This window comes from Populus euphratica, unplaced genomic scaffold (assembly GCF_000495115.2).
Source record: "Populus euphratica unplaced genomic scaffold, PopEup_1.0 scaffold226.1, whole genome shotgun sequence".
Classification (NCBI taxonomy): Eukaryota; Viridiplantae; Streptophyta; class Magnoliopsida; order Malpighiales; family Salicaceae; genus Populus; species Populus euphratica.
In genome coordinates, this window is record NW_011499967.1 from 372,594 (window position 1) to 388,629 (window position 16,036).

At 33.8% G+C, this 16,036-nt stretch overlaps 2 protein-coding genes across 3 annotated transcripts; both read right to left on the minus strand.

Moving 5' to 3' along the window:
- Positions 1-1,451: 1,451 nt before the first annotated feature.
- On the minus strand, positions 1,452-6,062 carry LOC105139012 (uncharacterized GPI-anchored protein At1g61900-like). Its single transcript, XM_011045291.1, has 8 exons — positions 5,830-6,062; positions 4,707-4,844; positions 3,757-4,611; positions 2,973-3,218; positions 2,840-2,854; positions 2,268-2,408; positions 2,071-2,115; positions 1,452-1,749 (listed from the first exon to the last, which is right to left on the minus strand). The coding sequence occupies exons 2-8, from the start codon at positions 4,738-4,740 to the stop codon at positions 1,676-1,678; spliced, it is 1,410 nt and encodes a 469-aa protein (XP_011043593.1). The 5' UTR covers positions 4,741-4,844; positions 5,830-6,062; the 3' UTR covers positions 1,452-1,675.
- A 6,883-nt stretch (positions 6,063-12,945) lies between these two features.
- Positions 12,946-15,177, minus strand: LOC105139013 (polyadenylation and cleavage factor homolog 1-like). Of its 2 annotated transcripts, XM_011045293.1 has the most exons (5): positions 15,108-15,177; positions 14,191-15,004; positions 13,900-14,064; positions 13,198-13,849; positions 12,946-13,134 (listed from the first exon to the last, which is right to left on the minus strand). In XM_011045293.1, the coding sequence occupies exons 2-5, from the start codon at positions 14,990-14,992 to the stop codon at positions 13,128-13,130; spliced, it is 1,626 nt and encodes a 541-aa protein (XP_011043595.1). In that variant the 5' UTR covers positions 14,993-15,004; positions 15,108-15,177; the 3' UTR covers positions 12,946-13,127. The 2 variants fall into 2 exon arrangements, with proteins under 2 accessions (XP_011043595.1, XP_011043594.1); XM_011045292.1 differs by lacking the exon at positions 15,108-15,177 and having other exon boundaries at positions 14,191-15,095.
- Positions 15,178-16,036: the final 859 nt, after the last annotated feature.

A 16,036-nucleotide genomic window follows, 5' to 3' on the forward strand; every position in this document is an offset into this window, starting at 1 on the left:
TTGAACCATTATTTTAACTCTTATTATTTATAATGTATATAGCATGTATTTATATGAATTATTTTTTAATTTTCTCATATTAAAACCTCACATATATTTATATGAATTATTTTTTAATTTTTTCATATTAAAACCTCACATATTTTTTTTTTAATTTTCTTAAGTTAATTCTTATTAACCTATATAATCCGAACCCATTCAATTGGTCAAGTTATCTCTCATTTAATAACTATAACTAAAATAATAAATTTGTTTAATATAAGTTTTTTAATCATTTTAATAATAACTCTAAGGAGTAGATTAGTTGGTTAGCACGGAGGTGAGGTGAGTGGCTAGAGATCGTGGGTTTGATTTCACCATGCAGTAATATTTTCTTCCAAAAGATAGGTGTGATGTTATCTATTTATTTTATTTTTTTAAAAAAAGAAAGAGGCTGGTGACCCGACCTTATAAAAAAAAAAAAAAACCAGCCTAGGCCAGTGACCCTCCCCATATGAGGTTTGTTGTAATAGACCCTACATGTTTTTTTTTTTTGAATTTTTTTATTTTTATTTTTCAATTACATCCTTTAATGTAATATTTTTATTTAATTTTATTTTTTAATATTTTTTACTTTTTTTTAATGACTTGTTCTTCACTTTTTTAATTAACCCTTTGTTTTTTTTCCCTTTCAATTTTATTTTTTTAATATTTAATTTTTATTTTATTTTATTTTTTACCTTTTTCTTTAAATGACATGTCCTTGACTCTTTTATCTAGCCGTTTAGGGTTTTTTTTAGTATTAAATTTTTTTTTTGATTTTATTAATTAATATAATGTTAACAATGAATCAAGATTAACCCAAATTATAAATTTTACAAGCTAGAATAGAACTATTTTATTTGTTTATAAATTTTACAAGCTAGAATAGAACTTTTTTTTTTTTTCTCTATACCTACTCAATTGATAAGATTATATCAAAATAATTTTCATACAATTTAACCTAAAACCCAAGCTAAATAAAAAATCTAAATTTTTAAAATGTAAACCATTTTACCTAGTTAAATAATAATATCTAAAAATTTCTAATAGTCACTTAGTCAATCAACTAGTTATTCCTAAAAATAGTGTTTGGGCTACTAAGTTTTTTTTTTCCTTTAATATTGCTTTAGATCTTTTAAGTTGAAGTGAGAGATGAAGACCCAAAAAAAAAATTAAAAAAATAAAACAATGTGTACAATATCATTTTCACTTGGGCTTACAGAATTTAACCCGATACCCGATAACCTAGCAGCCCAAACTTTTCTTTTTACTCAGTCTCGAGAGTCGAGTCTGACAACTATTTGCAAAACAGCAAAATGAGTGACTTGTTTTACTTGCATGGGATGCACGTAGAAACACGCGCCACAAATATAGTGGCTGCCAGTGATGACCTGCTGTCTAATAATCACACAAATATGCTTGGTTCCCTAACAGATGACACCCACAGAAAATTTTCCATTAAAATATCAATAAAGTCTTTTTCAACAATAACCATCAAAAATAGCTTTAAAAATAAAAGGAAAAAAAAATGAAAAGCTGCTATACATGAAGAAGGCTGCTCATCAAAATATACAAGTAAAATTCCCACACAAGGTTAAATTTCCAGAGACACCACCACCTATTTCAAACCGGTTCAAGCCCTTGACTAATCTCTTCAGTACACCAATGCACTGAAAATAAAAAATGAAAAAATGGGTACCAGCAGCTCCAACTCACCACCACGATTGCCTGCGCCGAAGCATTAATACAGATGTCAGAAACGAAGGGAGAACGGAAAGAAAAAAGAAACTGCTGTGTTCAAGAACAAGCACTATTACATTCAAAGCTGAATCTTTATGACGAATGATCTTATACTATGGCTGGCTAACTAATATATGATTCAGAAATCAGCATGCTATTAAATATGCCTTTGTTCACTCAGAGTGAAAACAATCAACTACTAATGTGCGCGCCTGTGTGTGTGTTTTTATTGTGACATTGTCAAACAAACAAGTAGCAGAACAAGGCTAAGTTGATCGGTTAGGAATTGCTTGGGGCAAAGGTACACACCAGGGTTTCTGATCTGTGATGTAGGCAAGGCAGGCAAGGACATCTCTGCAAGATTAAGGCAGGAGCTGTTAGAACAAGAACTTAAGAACAAGCAGCATATACGTGTGCGTGTGGATGAAATATCAAATTGCTCATGCTCTTTCAGAAATATAAAGAAAAGCTAAGATTTGGTTCTTTCTTGAGTAGTTTAACATTACCTGGGGCACAAAGAGACACAGATGACACGGAGGATGATGATGGCCACGGAGCTGCAATGTTGTCGGTCAAGTCACATGTAAAGCTGAACCCTGTCGAATTGTCTAATATAACATCGGCAGGCAAGCTTCGAAGTAGACACCCTAAAATTAAATCAAAAAGAAAAATTTATAAACAACAACAACAATATTGATTTCTTTCCAGGCTGCAAAAGAGAGCAGTTACATTACAAACTCTAAGAAGCACTTTCTTTTATGTAGTCAAATGAACAAAACCTTATTTCCATTCTCAAGCAAATTGGAAAACACGACACCCATCATCTCACCAGGCCTCAGTTAGATCACAACCCAGAAGTTTTCAGCAAATATCCTAAATACACAAATAAAACCCACAACTTCCAGGAAGCCAACTGCCAGGTTTGGGTGGGAGATTTTCATTCCATATACAAATCATGCCCTACATCCCATTCACTTTTAGCACTGGGAATCCGTATGTATCCAAGAAATCTTACTTTAATCTAAAAATGTAATTGCAGTATATGAGCTCTATTGTTGAGAGGGAGAGAGAAGCAAACCTTGTTGTCCATATGCTGCTTGGCATCCACCAACACACAATCCACAAAAAAAGAAGTAATAGATATCAGATGGAATAAAGGATGAAATGGAGTGAAAATTTTGAAAGACTGCTATCAAACTGAGGAAATAAACCTTGTATGCTAAAATCTTTCAAGTCAATGTCACAAAGCTCATAAACATTTGTCATGACCCCGCCTTGTCGTAACTTGGACCCCAAAACTGTTGCACAGATTATCGCCTGTTTGTTTGTAATTAACATTTGATTTTGGATCCCAGCAATGTATGTATTTAATGAGCTACAACAGGAGGGATTGGGAGCAGCTAAATTGCGACATGCTTTAATAACTTCTAATGGCTGTGTGAAATTCAAAGGACAAGCTGCACATGAAACATTGAGTCAACAAAGGTAAAATAACCGAAAGAATAAAAAAAAAAAAAACAGATCCTTCTTGAGTTCCACAAATTCATGATAAAGCTATGTGCACAGAAATGTGCATTAAAAGAAAGAAAATCAACAAGACCAATTAAGTTTGGGAACAACTATAGAACAATATAGCTACCATGATTCTATCCACCACCATGATTAGCTGGACATATAAGTTGAAAACTGTCTTTATTTCATAATCTAAGTTGGTGAGTAATTCAAATTAACACAAAGCATCTAGATGGATTCAAAAGCAGCATCATTTGCTGAACAAATGATCTAGACTCGTAACAGATTGCCTACACTTTTGTCCTCTCTTCAACTATCACACCATTCCATCTTGAAAAGTTCTAAAACACAGGAGAACCTCACAGAAGATGCAATATATGCACAGGAAATTTATTGATGTGACATTAGCATTGCATTCATGAAATTCAGTCCAGCAAAAACTGAGGAAGAGTTCATAAAGAAGGAAAATCATTACTACTGTACCCTTGTTAACTTTGCAGGCAGATAATATCCGGAATGCACTATTTGCACCATCTGCTGATAGCTTCCTAGAGATATATGAAAATACCACCCCTTTACAATCACTAAGAGGATCATTATGATTAGGCACAGTCACCAAATCTTTATTATCATTGATTGTCAATTGTGTCCCGGAAATCTCAAGAGCAGCTTCCATGATTGCAGATTGGCAAATTGGTCTACAACACTCTTTAAGAGGATCGACAGTACTGCAGGCTTCCAGTAATTTGCTAGTATTTACTATTTTCTCAAAGTTAACAACATCCTTCACAGGACACAACCCACCAGTAAGATTTAACGATTTAACAGAGCAAAGTGTAGGTATAGTGATATTCGCCCCTCTGCTTGCTAGTATACTAATGATATCTGAAAAACAATCATCAGCCACTGCATTCTGCACAACCAACTTATCAGAGTTGCCACTGAAATAACCCTGGAAAATGTGGAGCAAACTACCAAGCTGTGGACAGCATATTACATTTCCTACAAGAGCTGCCAAGGGTTGAGAGCAATCAGATGCGGTTCTGTCTATGACATTTGACATAGCAGTGAAATTTACAGGGCATTTCCCGGTTAAATTTGGCTCATATGTGGTGGGAAAAGTTGGGTACATAGGAGCTAAATTCTCGCCAGGATAAGGATAGCGTGGGAAGACAGAAGGTGATATTTCAATAGGTCCAAAAATTCCAGAAATAGGTGGAGTGCCTAGCTCAGATGTAGAAGAAACATGATTAGGCTCAAGCAGGGTCTGCAATGCCACAGCTACTTGGAAACTGGATAACCAAACAATAAATAACAAGAACTGATGGCCTAGCAAACCTGCAACCAGTCATCAGGCAGCTATCAGCATCAACACACTCATCTTTCTCTATAGAAAGAAAATTTGAAGAATTCATCTACTTATAATGGCTTACCCTTTAGACAACTGATAGTCTGGAAACCCTCCATATTTCACTAGCCTTCTGGCACCATTGAATTTTGCAAAAGGAAAACCCCACAGCACTAAATCACAGCCCTAAACTTGTTCATGATGACGCAGCAAGCAAGAATACCTGTACAAATTACAAGATTGAACAGCATAAATTAAAAATAACGCCGAACAATTAAGACTAGATAAGGGCACACTCCACACATACCACTGCATATTAAGGAGCAACCAAGCTGGATGCATGTTTTTTCCATATGCTGAGTAGCTTGAGACTAAAAAAAAATCAGAAACATACCAACCTACTCCAACCATACTAAATTATGACAATTATTAGCTTGCTAAGGAAGCATAAATCTCCTAAATTGTGCAATTAAAAGAATCCCTTATTTGCTTAGTTCAATACCAAAGTAATGATCTTAGGCTTCAACCACAAACTTATTATATCTACAGAGCATTTAACTTCACAATCTAAATATTAGGTTTATTATACATGGAATCAAACTTATTCTACACGATTGGTTCCAGTACATAATGTATTTCACTACACTACTGGTCCTAGTACATACTATATTTTCAATTATTCAACACAAGTGAGCAAAATCATCTCGTTACTTCAGCTAAACAATACCATCAGATTTTAATTGCCAAAAAATGAAAATGTCTTTTAGATTCAGCTAGACAATCTCACCGCCTCAGCTAAGTAAGCCTTTGCTTAAACAAATGCAAGATCAAAGCTAAGATTTCCACTTCTATGGTCTAAATTACTTTTTTAAAAAATATTAGTTAAAATGAAAAAAGGCTTAACAACTCACAAGTTCTTATCCTAAAAAAATAAGAAAAAACCATCAAGATTATTTAAAAAAAAAAAGGAACTCAAGGGTCAATAACTCCTGTACTTTTTTATTTCAATTTTCTCAGCTACCAAAGAGACGAATCAAACATTTCTTAACCCAAAAAATAATGAAAAACAACCGCACAGTAAATCAAGCTAAAAACAGTCCTATAAACCACAAGAAAGCAAAATCTAAGACCCCGACTTGTATTCTCTCAGAAACCAAACACAAAGTTCACAACTTTAAGGAAATAAACAGAAAATAAAAGTGACCCACCTGAAAATGACGAACCCATTTAATAAATTCTAGTGTTCCAAGCCGCCCCGCAAGAAAAAACATATAAAAATCAAATCCTTTTTAGAAATGGATCGATTTGGTGTAAAAAAGGAGAGAGCTTTCTTGATGAGAAACCCTAAATCAGAACCATTTTTTTTTTCTTTTTTTTTCTCAGGTCACTCAAGTAGAAAACTCCCTCTGATTGTAACTGTGGTTGTTGTTGTTGGCGGATAAAGCGTAGCCTAAAAGACTTACCTTTTTTAAGACACTCAACCCGACCCGATTTATCTTTGTTATTTCCGGGTCAACTGAGCCCTTCCCTTCTTTTGACCTGGATCCAATTTTTTTAGGGCTAACCCTAAACAAGTCTTCTAACTATGGACGTTTTCTTGATTGAGTCCCTATAGGGTTTTTTTTTTATCTCAATTGAGTTTCCAAATTTTAATAAAATACATTAAATTTTATAAACAAAACATCATTATCAAACCCAATCTAGTCTAGTGAGTTGATTTGAAAACCTAGAAATTATAATGCTTAAAATAAATAAGAAATTTAATTAAATCAAGCATGTAATTGATCCAAGCAAAAATCAATAAACTACACTAACTTAATGAATCAAAAATAAAAAAAATATTTTTTATCTTACTTAAATACAAGAAAAAAAATTATAAATCAGCATGATAACTTATAAGTTGATTGAAGATTCTAGATATATAATAAAGTTATATCTTAAACTTACAACTAGGTAAAAAAAATAGATGCAATCACAAAGAAATATGATTGCAAATACTAAATTGATAATTTTTAAAGCTTGGGGGACCCAAATAAGAAATGAAAAATTATTTTGGATCTCAATCTAGACTATCTATATAGTTAGAGGACTTTATTAAAGTTAGTCCAATTTTTGTTCAACTATTTTTTTCTCTCTCATCTCTTGCTTTTTTAGCCATGTCATTTATTTTCAACTTTTGGGTTATTTTGTTTTTGTTTTTTTATAGCTATTAGATCCTCATAAAACATGTGTGTTGTTTTTTGTATATTTAAACGGTTGGGGAAGCTTGGTTCAAATTTGTTAGTTATATGCTAGTTTATGAATTATTTTTTTAGTTATACTAGCTTAAGAATTATTTTTTCCCACCATGTTGGTTTGTCTATAAAGCAATTGGAGGGTAAGAATCTTAAAATTTACAATTAAAAAAATAATTTAAAAAAACTAAAATCAAATTAATAAAAAAATTTAAACCAAATAAAGTTATTAAATGAAAAACTTCAATTAGTATAAGTAACGGTATCTCCAAATGGAAGAGTGGAAAAAAAAAAAAACTAATTTTTTAACTTTTCTTCCCTGATTTTGCAGCTTTAATGGAAGAACTAAATGAAGAGTCAAAATGATTGTTCTATCATAGAAAAATTATTCACAAAACATTAAAATAAAATGTTTAAAGATTCTTTCCTTTATAAATTAGACTTTTTTTTATATAAAAAAAAACTATTAATATTAAATATATTAAAATACAAATGGGAATATTTTTTTTCATTAAAGTACAAATAAATGATTTTTTCCATTAGAGATATTCTAAGAACATCACAAAAATATAATTAATCTTTAATAAATATTAAAAAGTTTGATGAACCAAGAACATGAGTAATCTCTTTACACACAAAATATTATTTTTAAATGATAAACAATCATTCTAAATACAAGTTAAATAACCTTATTTATATTAGATAAAATATTCTAAACAATAACAAGAGAGTTCCAAATAAAATAGCAAAATAAATTCTAAACCAACTAGAAAAATAATATAATTTCTATATAATAGTTTTTAGGATTTATCATAAGACCTTTATAAACTTTGATTGCTAGAAAATTTTAATTTTATAGTAAACAATACCTTTAAAATCTTTTGATAAAAGTTTAATTGTATCTAACCGGATAAAAAGTTATATTTATTTACATAAAATTATGCATAAAAAAAATATTCAAGACCACTTCTCCTAGTCTAATTTGTAAGTTTAATTTGTAAGGTACCAAGATTTCTTGTCTAATTTGCAAGCTATTAGGCTTTCCCAACTTTTTTTTTTTATGCGAGTTATATTGATTAAACCACGATTATTTCTTGAACTCATCTTAACATGTGATTTGGTTTAAATATTTTGAACAAGGCCATTAAATACATCTTTAATCTTCTTGGCTATTCACCTTTTCATAAGCCTAATTGACACCTCTAATTATCACCTTCGCTACTGATCACTTCTGAAAATGCCAAAGTGGTTGCATTAACAAATGGGATTGATACTTATCAAGTGATTGGGTCTAGGTTCATCTCAGTGAATTCAGGAGGAAGTGACAGTGAAGATGATTGGGATAGTGCAGTTGGTGGATCTTTTGGTGAGTCTGGTAGGGAGCGTGATGATCTGGGTTGGGACTCTGCTTCGTCATGGTCAACTGGATTGACTGAGGATCATTTTGATGGAGTGGCATCGGTGAGTCAAAGGACTACTAGTTCTAGTACTGATAGGGGGGAAGATGATGGAGATGGAAGAACAATAGATGCGTATTAATATGCTTTGGCCTATGATTTGCAAGAGATTGAAGATAGGATACGTGAATTGGAGGCTGAGAATAAAAAGAGTGAGGCCATTTTGAAAGGATTGGATAGGAGGATTGACGAACTTTGTGTGTTTAAAAAGAGTGAGGCCATTTTGAAAGGATGGGACGAACTTAGTGTGTTGATTAAGCAAATAAGGGAGCCTGGTGCAAGAGGTTCTTACTTGAAGGACTCGGAGAAGTCAGAGATGTATCGGTTGCATAAGGAGATTCCTGAAGTTTACACTGTTGACAAGCATGCTAAGGATTACAGTATTATGAGGCAAAGGGTGCAGGCAATTCTTTCGTTGAAATAGATTGAGGAGAAAGAGGAGAAGAACACTGGTCATCCTTTGATTCTTTCGTTGAAATAGATTGAGGAGAAGAAGACTGGTCATCCTATGGATGTTTCTACCAAACTCTTGCTTGATAACTTCCTAGAGTAAGATATAGATTGTTGGGAATATACCCGTCTGTTTCTAATGTGTGATCTATTTCCATGTTTTGGCTAATTATTGAGTGTGAGATGATGATGGACTTGGGTATATTAATTATCTCTGTTTTACCGTCTTGAACCCGAGCTAGAATTTGCCCATAACAAAGAACTAGACTATAGATCTCTAGGCATCACTCCTTTACAAAAAACCAACCAAAGAAATAGTCACAAATTATTATTGCTTTTTTTTATGATTTCATGCGTTCCATGTTAACTCTTTCTTCCATCAAAACTATATGTTCCAACCTAGCAGGTCTTGCTTCAATTTACTAGTCTGGATATGTTTTGTATGTCTCACATGTCTTACTTGGTCAGGAGTAAATATAATAGTACACTTGAATTAAAACTGGATCTTTCTGGTTAGCACAAATGTTTTTGGTCGATGAGTATCTGATGATTAAAGACTTGAATCAGTCCCAGTTGTCTTGTTCTGCGGAAAGGAATTATAGTTATTGCCTTGCTGTCTTTAGCTTTAAAAAGTCTACCTTGTGTATAGAGGATAGAGGATAGAGGATTGTTGCTTGGATATGCAATGATCTTTTATCCTTGTTCACCTTCATTTGAGCGTCGTTAATGTAAGAAAGATTAAGTTCCAGAATAACTTCAGTTTATGCTGCACCAAGAGGGACTTTGATCAACTTCCCTCATTTTGAGTAAAGAAATGCACTGCTTTCCTTTTTTCTTCTGTTGATAGCATCCAGAGAGAAAACTTGTCCCTCAGCGTCGTTTATAAGAAATTTAAGTTCCTGAATAACATCATTTTATGCTGCACCAAGAGGGATTTTTATCAACTTCCTTCGTTTTGAGTACAGAAATGCACTGCTTTCGTTCTTTCCGCTGGTGATAGCATCCTGGGAGAAAACTTGTCCCTCACAACTAGTGCCTCTCTTTTCAGGTGTTACTGGTTAATGATGGTGAGGGGCTCTGTGAGGTTTTTTGAGTTGTGGTGATCATGGATGCCTACTTATGGTAGAAGGTACATAATGTCCCTATACTGTGCTTGTGCATGTGCATGTATATTTGTTTGTCGATGATGTAACATTACATCCACAGAAAGTTATATTATGTTATTGGATATACCTGTGTGATATGTGTTGGATGCATGTGAGCATGGGCTTCATATGGAAACAAACTTGAGTGCTCGAGATTGATCATGGTGCCTCCTTATGTGGATAGAACATGGTGTCTCTATACTGTGCATGGATTTATTTTATGTTTGTCCATGGATACACTGATGCAAATTCTGGTGATCAAAACAGCAGTGCTCGAAGCAGAACTAAACAGAGAGAATCGATTGAGTCTAACAATGGGAACAGGGATGATAAAGCTAAGGATTTTGTTGAGTCAAATTCCAGTAGAGTGAAGTACTCAGTACAAGCTAAAGTTCCAGCCACTTGTGTTGGAAAGAGAGGGCAGTTGGTATCCAATAATTGATTCAATCTTATTGGATTATCATCCCAGTGGCAGTAATAACTGATATTGTTCTTATATGTCAGTTATTAGCATTAGCAGTTAAAAGTCTAGTTATTTAGTCACTGTTAATTGTAAAACTATTTATTGAAAATTAGTAGTTCCAGAGGGTTATGCTGTAATGAAAACCTCTTTGTAATTGGTTTGATTCCACTATGGGAGTGATTCGCTGGAGTGGTGAGGCTACTTGTTTCTTATTTCCTGTAACTCTTTGTTTGAAATAAAACTATCAGATGTCTTTCTTTTATGTCATGACTTTCCTTATAAACACTCTTTGTTTGAAATAAAACTATCAGATTTCTTCCTTTTATGTCATGACTTTCCTTTCTTATAAGCTGTGTTTGCTTTGTATATAAGTAACCATTCTCATTCGTAGTATAGTTGACATTATACAACCACAGGCAGTGATCAAGGTACAGATATGTGATTTGGACTGAATGTATGGATGCATGTCAGGTATCAAACAAACCATGTCTGCTAAAGCAATAGACTTGTATGGCTCATAGAAGTCCAACTATTCTTTTGGAGATTTTTCAATTCTCATGACCGAGACTTTCATATAGCTTCCCTGTAAGCCTGATTTCAAAGTGATGCCAGAGGGCTGTTATGGTACCATCAAAGATCTAGATGGAGTCCACTATGAGATATCCAAGGAGGATGAGATGCTTTATCAAGAATATGTTCAGAAAATGAACTTCAACAAAATGAAAGTATGTCCCATGTGGTTCTTGCTTTTAATCAGGGGAAAAAAAAGAGTAGAACTGCACAACAAATGTCTGTTATGCATGCATGTGTGTGCACGTGTAGATTGGGGTGAGAGCAAGGTCTGATGTACTCTGGCCTCTGGGTATGAAATTGGAAATGGAAGTCACGCTGACTAGAGAAGGTGGTAACTGAAAAGCAATATGGTATTGGTAAAAGGATAGCTATGACTTGGGAAGGTTATGGACTCATATCCCTGTTGATTTCATCATTTATCCTTTTTAGCTGCTGTCTAATCTTTGAGACTAAGGATTTTCAGAAACTTTGGATAGTTTGGTCTTGTTGACAAAGAAAATATCAGGGAGAGCGGTTTGTCCACTTATATCAGAAAGAGAGAGAAAGATTCCTGCAGCAAGCAGCATGGTAGAAGAGCCACCAAGGAATCTTTAGGGAGAGGATGAATCTATTTTCCTTAATGCAGTGCTATTTTGACTCATCCAAACAAATCACGGATGCAAATGGCATCAGCATTGGTGTTAGCTTTAAGGATTGGCATAGGCAATCCATTGGATTTATTCCTTTCCGTATGCCTGCTCATCAAATTGCAAGCATGTTATTCAATTTTGTGTTGGAAAGCAGCTAAAAGTTTCATTAAATCCATGCAGATTATCCATATGATATATGGTTTTCCTTTGTGCAGATGGCAGGACAGGTGAAATGCCACAAGCATAGCAGCGGCGTCCTTCTGGGGGTTGGAAGTTCACAGTGGAGAAAACTGGGGAAAAATGGGAGGCGTGGTGGTGGTGGCTGGAAGTTTGTGAGCTTGCCTGATGAGTCCAGCTCACTGGATGAGATCAAGAAAATGTATGTTAGACGAGAAATTCCTCGCAGCAGACGCAAGATTGTGCCATGATCAAATTTGATTGTGAGATAGATGTTACATAGATGTTGAACCCTGCTTCACTAGTTCAGGGGAAACGGGAAAAAAAACGAAGATGAAATAAAATGATTTCAGATGGTTTTGTCATCATCTTCGCTGGACTTCACGTTGTACTTGATTTTTCTTCATCACCATTTTGAGTTATTTGTTATCTTATATGCTCCATCACTGATATCCTTTCATGTAAACTTGTTCTACACTGTAGCTAGCGATTTTTTAGTTGAAGCAAACAGAACTCATGGTGATTTGATAAACATGAGAGAGCTTCCCCTTCTCCAATCTGGCCTAATCTGGAAAAAGGTTTGGTCGACATTGATTTCACGCAGCTTTCTAGAACAGATCTTCAAAGGATTGTGCAGCCAAGGATTCTTTATTCAAGGCTGAGAATCGGGTCAACTGGAGCAGCTAGCCGGTATTTCACATGTTATTCAGGATTGGAGGAACAGGTCTATTTGAAGATGTGTTGATACTTGAAGGCAACTATGGATATCCATTTGCACGAATGAAGATTTTTCGAGCAACTACCATTTATTGAGATGCTTTATGACCTAGACGAGTCTACCGTATTTGAAGCTCTCCTCGTTTTTCGTTTTTAATAGAATGTAGTTTAAGTGTTTAGCCAACTTTTTACTCCTGTTTTGTCCTCAAAACTATTACTCTTCGAATCTCAAGTTGAAATAAGACAATCTAATATATGCACATTGATACGTTTCATTCAATACTTCTTTTACAGTTTACGTGCTTAATAATTCCAGTAATTTTGGGTGTTTTTGTAGTTTGTACTGCTTACTGTTGTCAATGTGCTGAATATAACAGTAATTTAACCTGCCTTGACATTGAATTGCCATTGTTGAAATGTAAAAATATAAATTTAGAAGAAATATAACACTGATGCAAGGATAAAATTTGACACAAAAGTTGATGAATTTTATTAAGAGAATTTGTCATTACAAGGATGTATTAACAGAATATTTGCGCATGTTTACTCCAGTGAAGAGAGTAACATGTACAATATTTGCTTGACCTTCACTAGCATATGGTTAATACATCAAGATAGAATGGAGTTTACAAATTGTATAACCCAAATTTGACTACTAGCATTACTTCCTTGGTTAATACATCAAGATAGAATGGAGTTCACAAATTGTATGACCCAAATTTAACTACTACTTGGACGCTGGCCTGCACTTGGCATGCACAGCAGGACCTAATCGACTCCTATCCATGCTTTCAGCTGCTGATTTCTTTTCCGCGTTCAGGTAGACAGCTCCTCTGAATATCCAGTCATCAGCCTCGTGGCTGTAGAATTCTTCAAATGGTTCTCGACACAAGGCACATACTTTGTTTTCATCAGTGGAACTTATCCAATCTTCTTCTTTTTCCTTCTCTACAGGAGCATCAGCTTTTGCAAATCCAGGAACTGCAGCAACACCTGCCCTGGCAGCCAGCCACATATCTACACCATCCAACCACATACGAGAAATGCTTCTCTGCTTAGATATCTTGATTGTCCAGTTTTTAATCACATGCCAGTCCATATGCTTGCTATGATCTTCTTGGAACTTGAATCTGATTCCACATGTGGAGCATTGTCTTGGCATATCAGCATACAAGGATCTAATCACAGATTCATGCCTCACCTTAAGTTGGTTTGTATCAAATACAACAACACCCCTAAAATCATCTTCCTTTTTAATCAAGGAACTCATGAGTGAATTTCTCAAACCAGGACATCCATTAGCCACAAGTTGGTTACTGGTTTCCAGCAACTTTGGTGCACAATTGAATTCGCAACTATTTGCATTATTACTTTGGACTTCATGTTTAGCCAAAGAAACTATTCCATTGCAAGTGGTTAGCAAATCAGAATATGTTTAGCCAAAGAAACTATTCCATTGCCAACCAAAGTGGTTAGCAAATCAGAGTAGCAAGAGGCTACTTGAGCCTGTGAATTCAAAGGCACGTTTGCAGCGCTCCGATTCACCAAATTAAGCTGCATAACTGGGGGATTTGGAGTGAAACCCCCATTTTTATTAACTGCATTTTTACACAACACTGAATTTGTTAAGAAAACAGAATGCAGTGGAGCTGAATTAATATACATATTTTTAACATCATCATTCAAAGAATTAGAAAGCACAAAAGAAGAGTTTGTTAACAAACCAGAAGACGCAAGAGAACTATGTGATTGTGAATTCAGCAAACACATGTTAGTTACATTTTGATTCAACATGGGCTTTACAATGGCAGGATTTGGCATTGAATACAAAGGGCCTCCTAGTGACTTTGAACTATACAAATTAAGGTTCGGCATAAAAAACCCCTTGTTAACCTCTGACTTCTTCTCTTGATCCTGCTGCATAGCTGGATGATTTGGATTGAAAACTCCATTATCAACCTTCAAACTACTGTCTTGAAAATGTCGAGAAACTTGATAATTTGGCACTGAAAACCCATTATAAAACCCTGGCTTCTTGCCTTGAAATTGCTGCGAAAATGGAGGATACGGCCTTGAAACCACAAAATTATTACCCTCAGGCTTCCCAGCTTGCAAATTTGGCATAAAAAAACCATTACTCCCCTCTGCTTTCTGATCCTGAAGTTGTGGCAAAGGCCGGAACATCGGTGTCAAAACCCCATTATTACTCAACTCTGGCTTCCGGGCTTGAACCCTAGCATCGAAACCAGAAACCCCATAATTAATCTCCACTTTCTTGCCCTCAAACTGCGGAAAAGATTGAATCTTTGGACCGAAATTGACAGCCCCATTATTATTAAAACGATCGACCCTCGGTTTCTTGGCTTGAAGCCCTAGTTGATTACGATGATAATAGTCTCCACCTTGTTGCTGCTGTGCCATGTAACTTGTTCTTGATCTCTTTTCAGAATCAAGAACTGGATTGTGAAGATTAGGCACTACCCTAGGGCGATGATGATCTTTCCTTGTTATTAGTGTTGCAGTCATGTTTATTACTTACTTTGCAAGAAATCAACAGTAATAATAATAAGCAAAAACAGAGAAAAGAAAAGCAAACCTAACAATAACAAGAAAACCCTAAAGAAAAGCAAGAAAAGCAAACCTTAGACAAGAAGAAAAGATTACCAAGCAGAGATAGAGAGAGTGCTTTGAATTTCTTTGGAAAGTGAAAGATATTAGTGGTCTAATTTGGCGGGCGATGGCTTGCCTTTATAGGCAACGGAGGCGGTTGGTCGTAGAGTAAGTTATAAATTAGTCCCTCTAGTTTTGTGACATAAATTATATAATCCCTTTAGGCTTAAAAGTGATTGATTCATCCCTTTACTATTGTAACCATGTTTAATATAATAATTTTTTTCCAAAACAATATATTATTTTCATATTAATATTTCATATTATCTTTTTACTGTTTTATTTTTTTTTGTTCTTGATAAAAATAAATTAGTCAAAAATATTTTTTTTCATCTTTTGGAAAAGAAAAACATAATAATAATAAAATTTGGTTAATTTTTTTTGTTGATAAATATCTTTTTAAATTTAGTTTTCATTTTTTAACTTAGATCAACTATTTAAAATATTAATACAAGTCAATCATTTAAAAAAATAAAAAGTGGTAAATAAGTTAATTTATACTTTAATTCAGGAATGGTAATTTAATCCGATCATGATAAATACTAATTCAAATTAATTTGATTGAGTGAATTTTTTTATATCTATTTACCTTATTTATTTGGCAATGTATATAATATAGATATTAATAAATACAAATCTAATTTAAAAATTTATATTATATAGATATATAAATATAAATATAAATATAATATATTTTTTTAGTTTAATAGAATATTTATGTATCTTAATAGTGACACACACATGTATATATATTATTATTTTGTTTTTCTAATAATAAATAATAGTTATAAAATGAATATTCAAAATCTAACAAATAGAATATAATTATCAAGTTATTTACCTAATAAATAAAATATGTATATAAAAAAACCTAACCTATAAATACTTACTATCATCTCT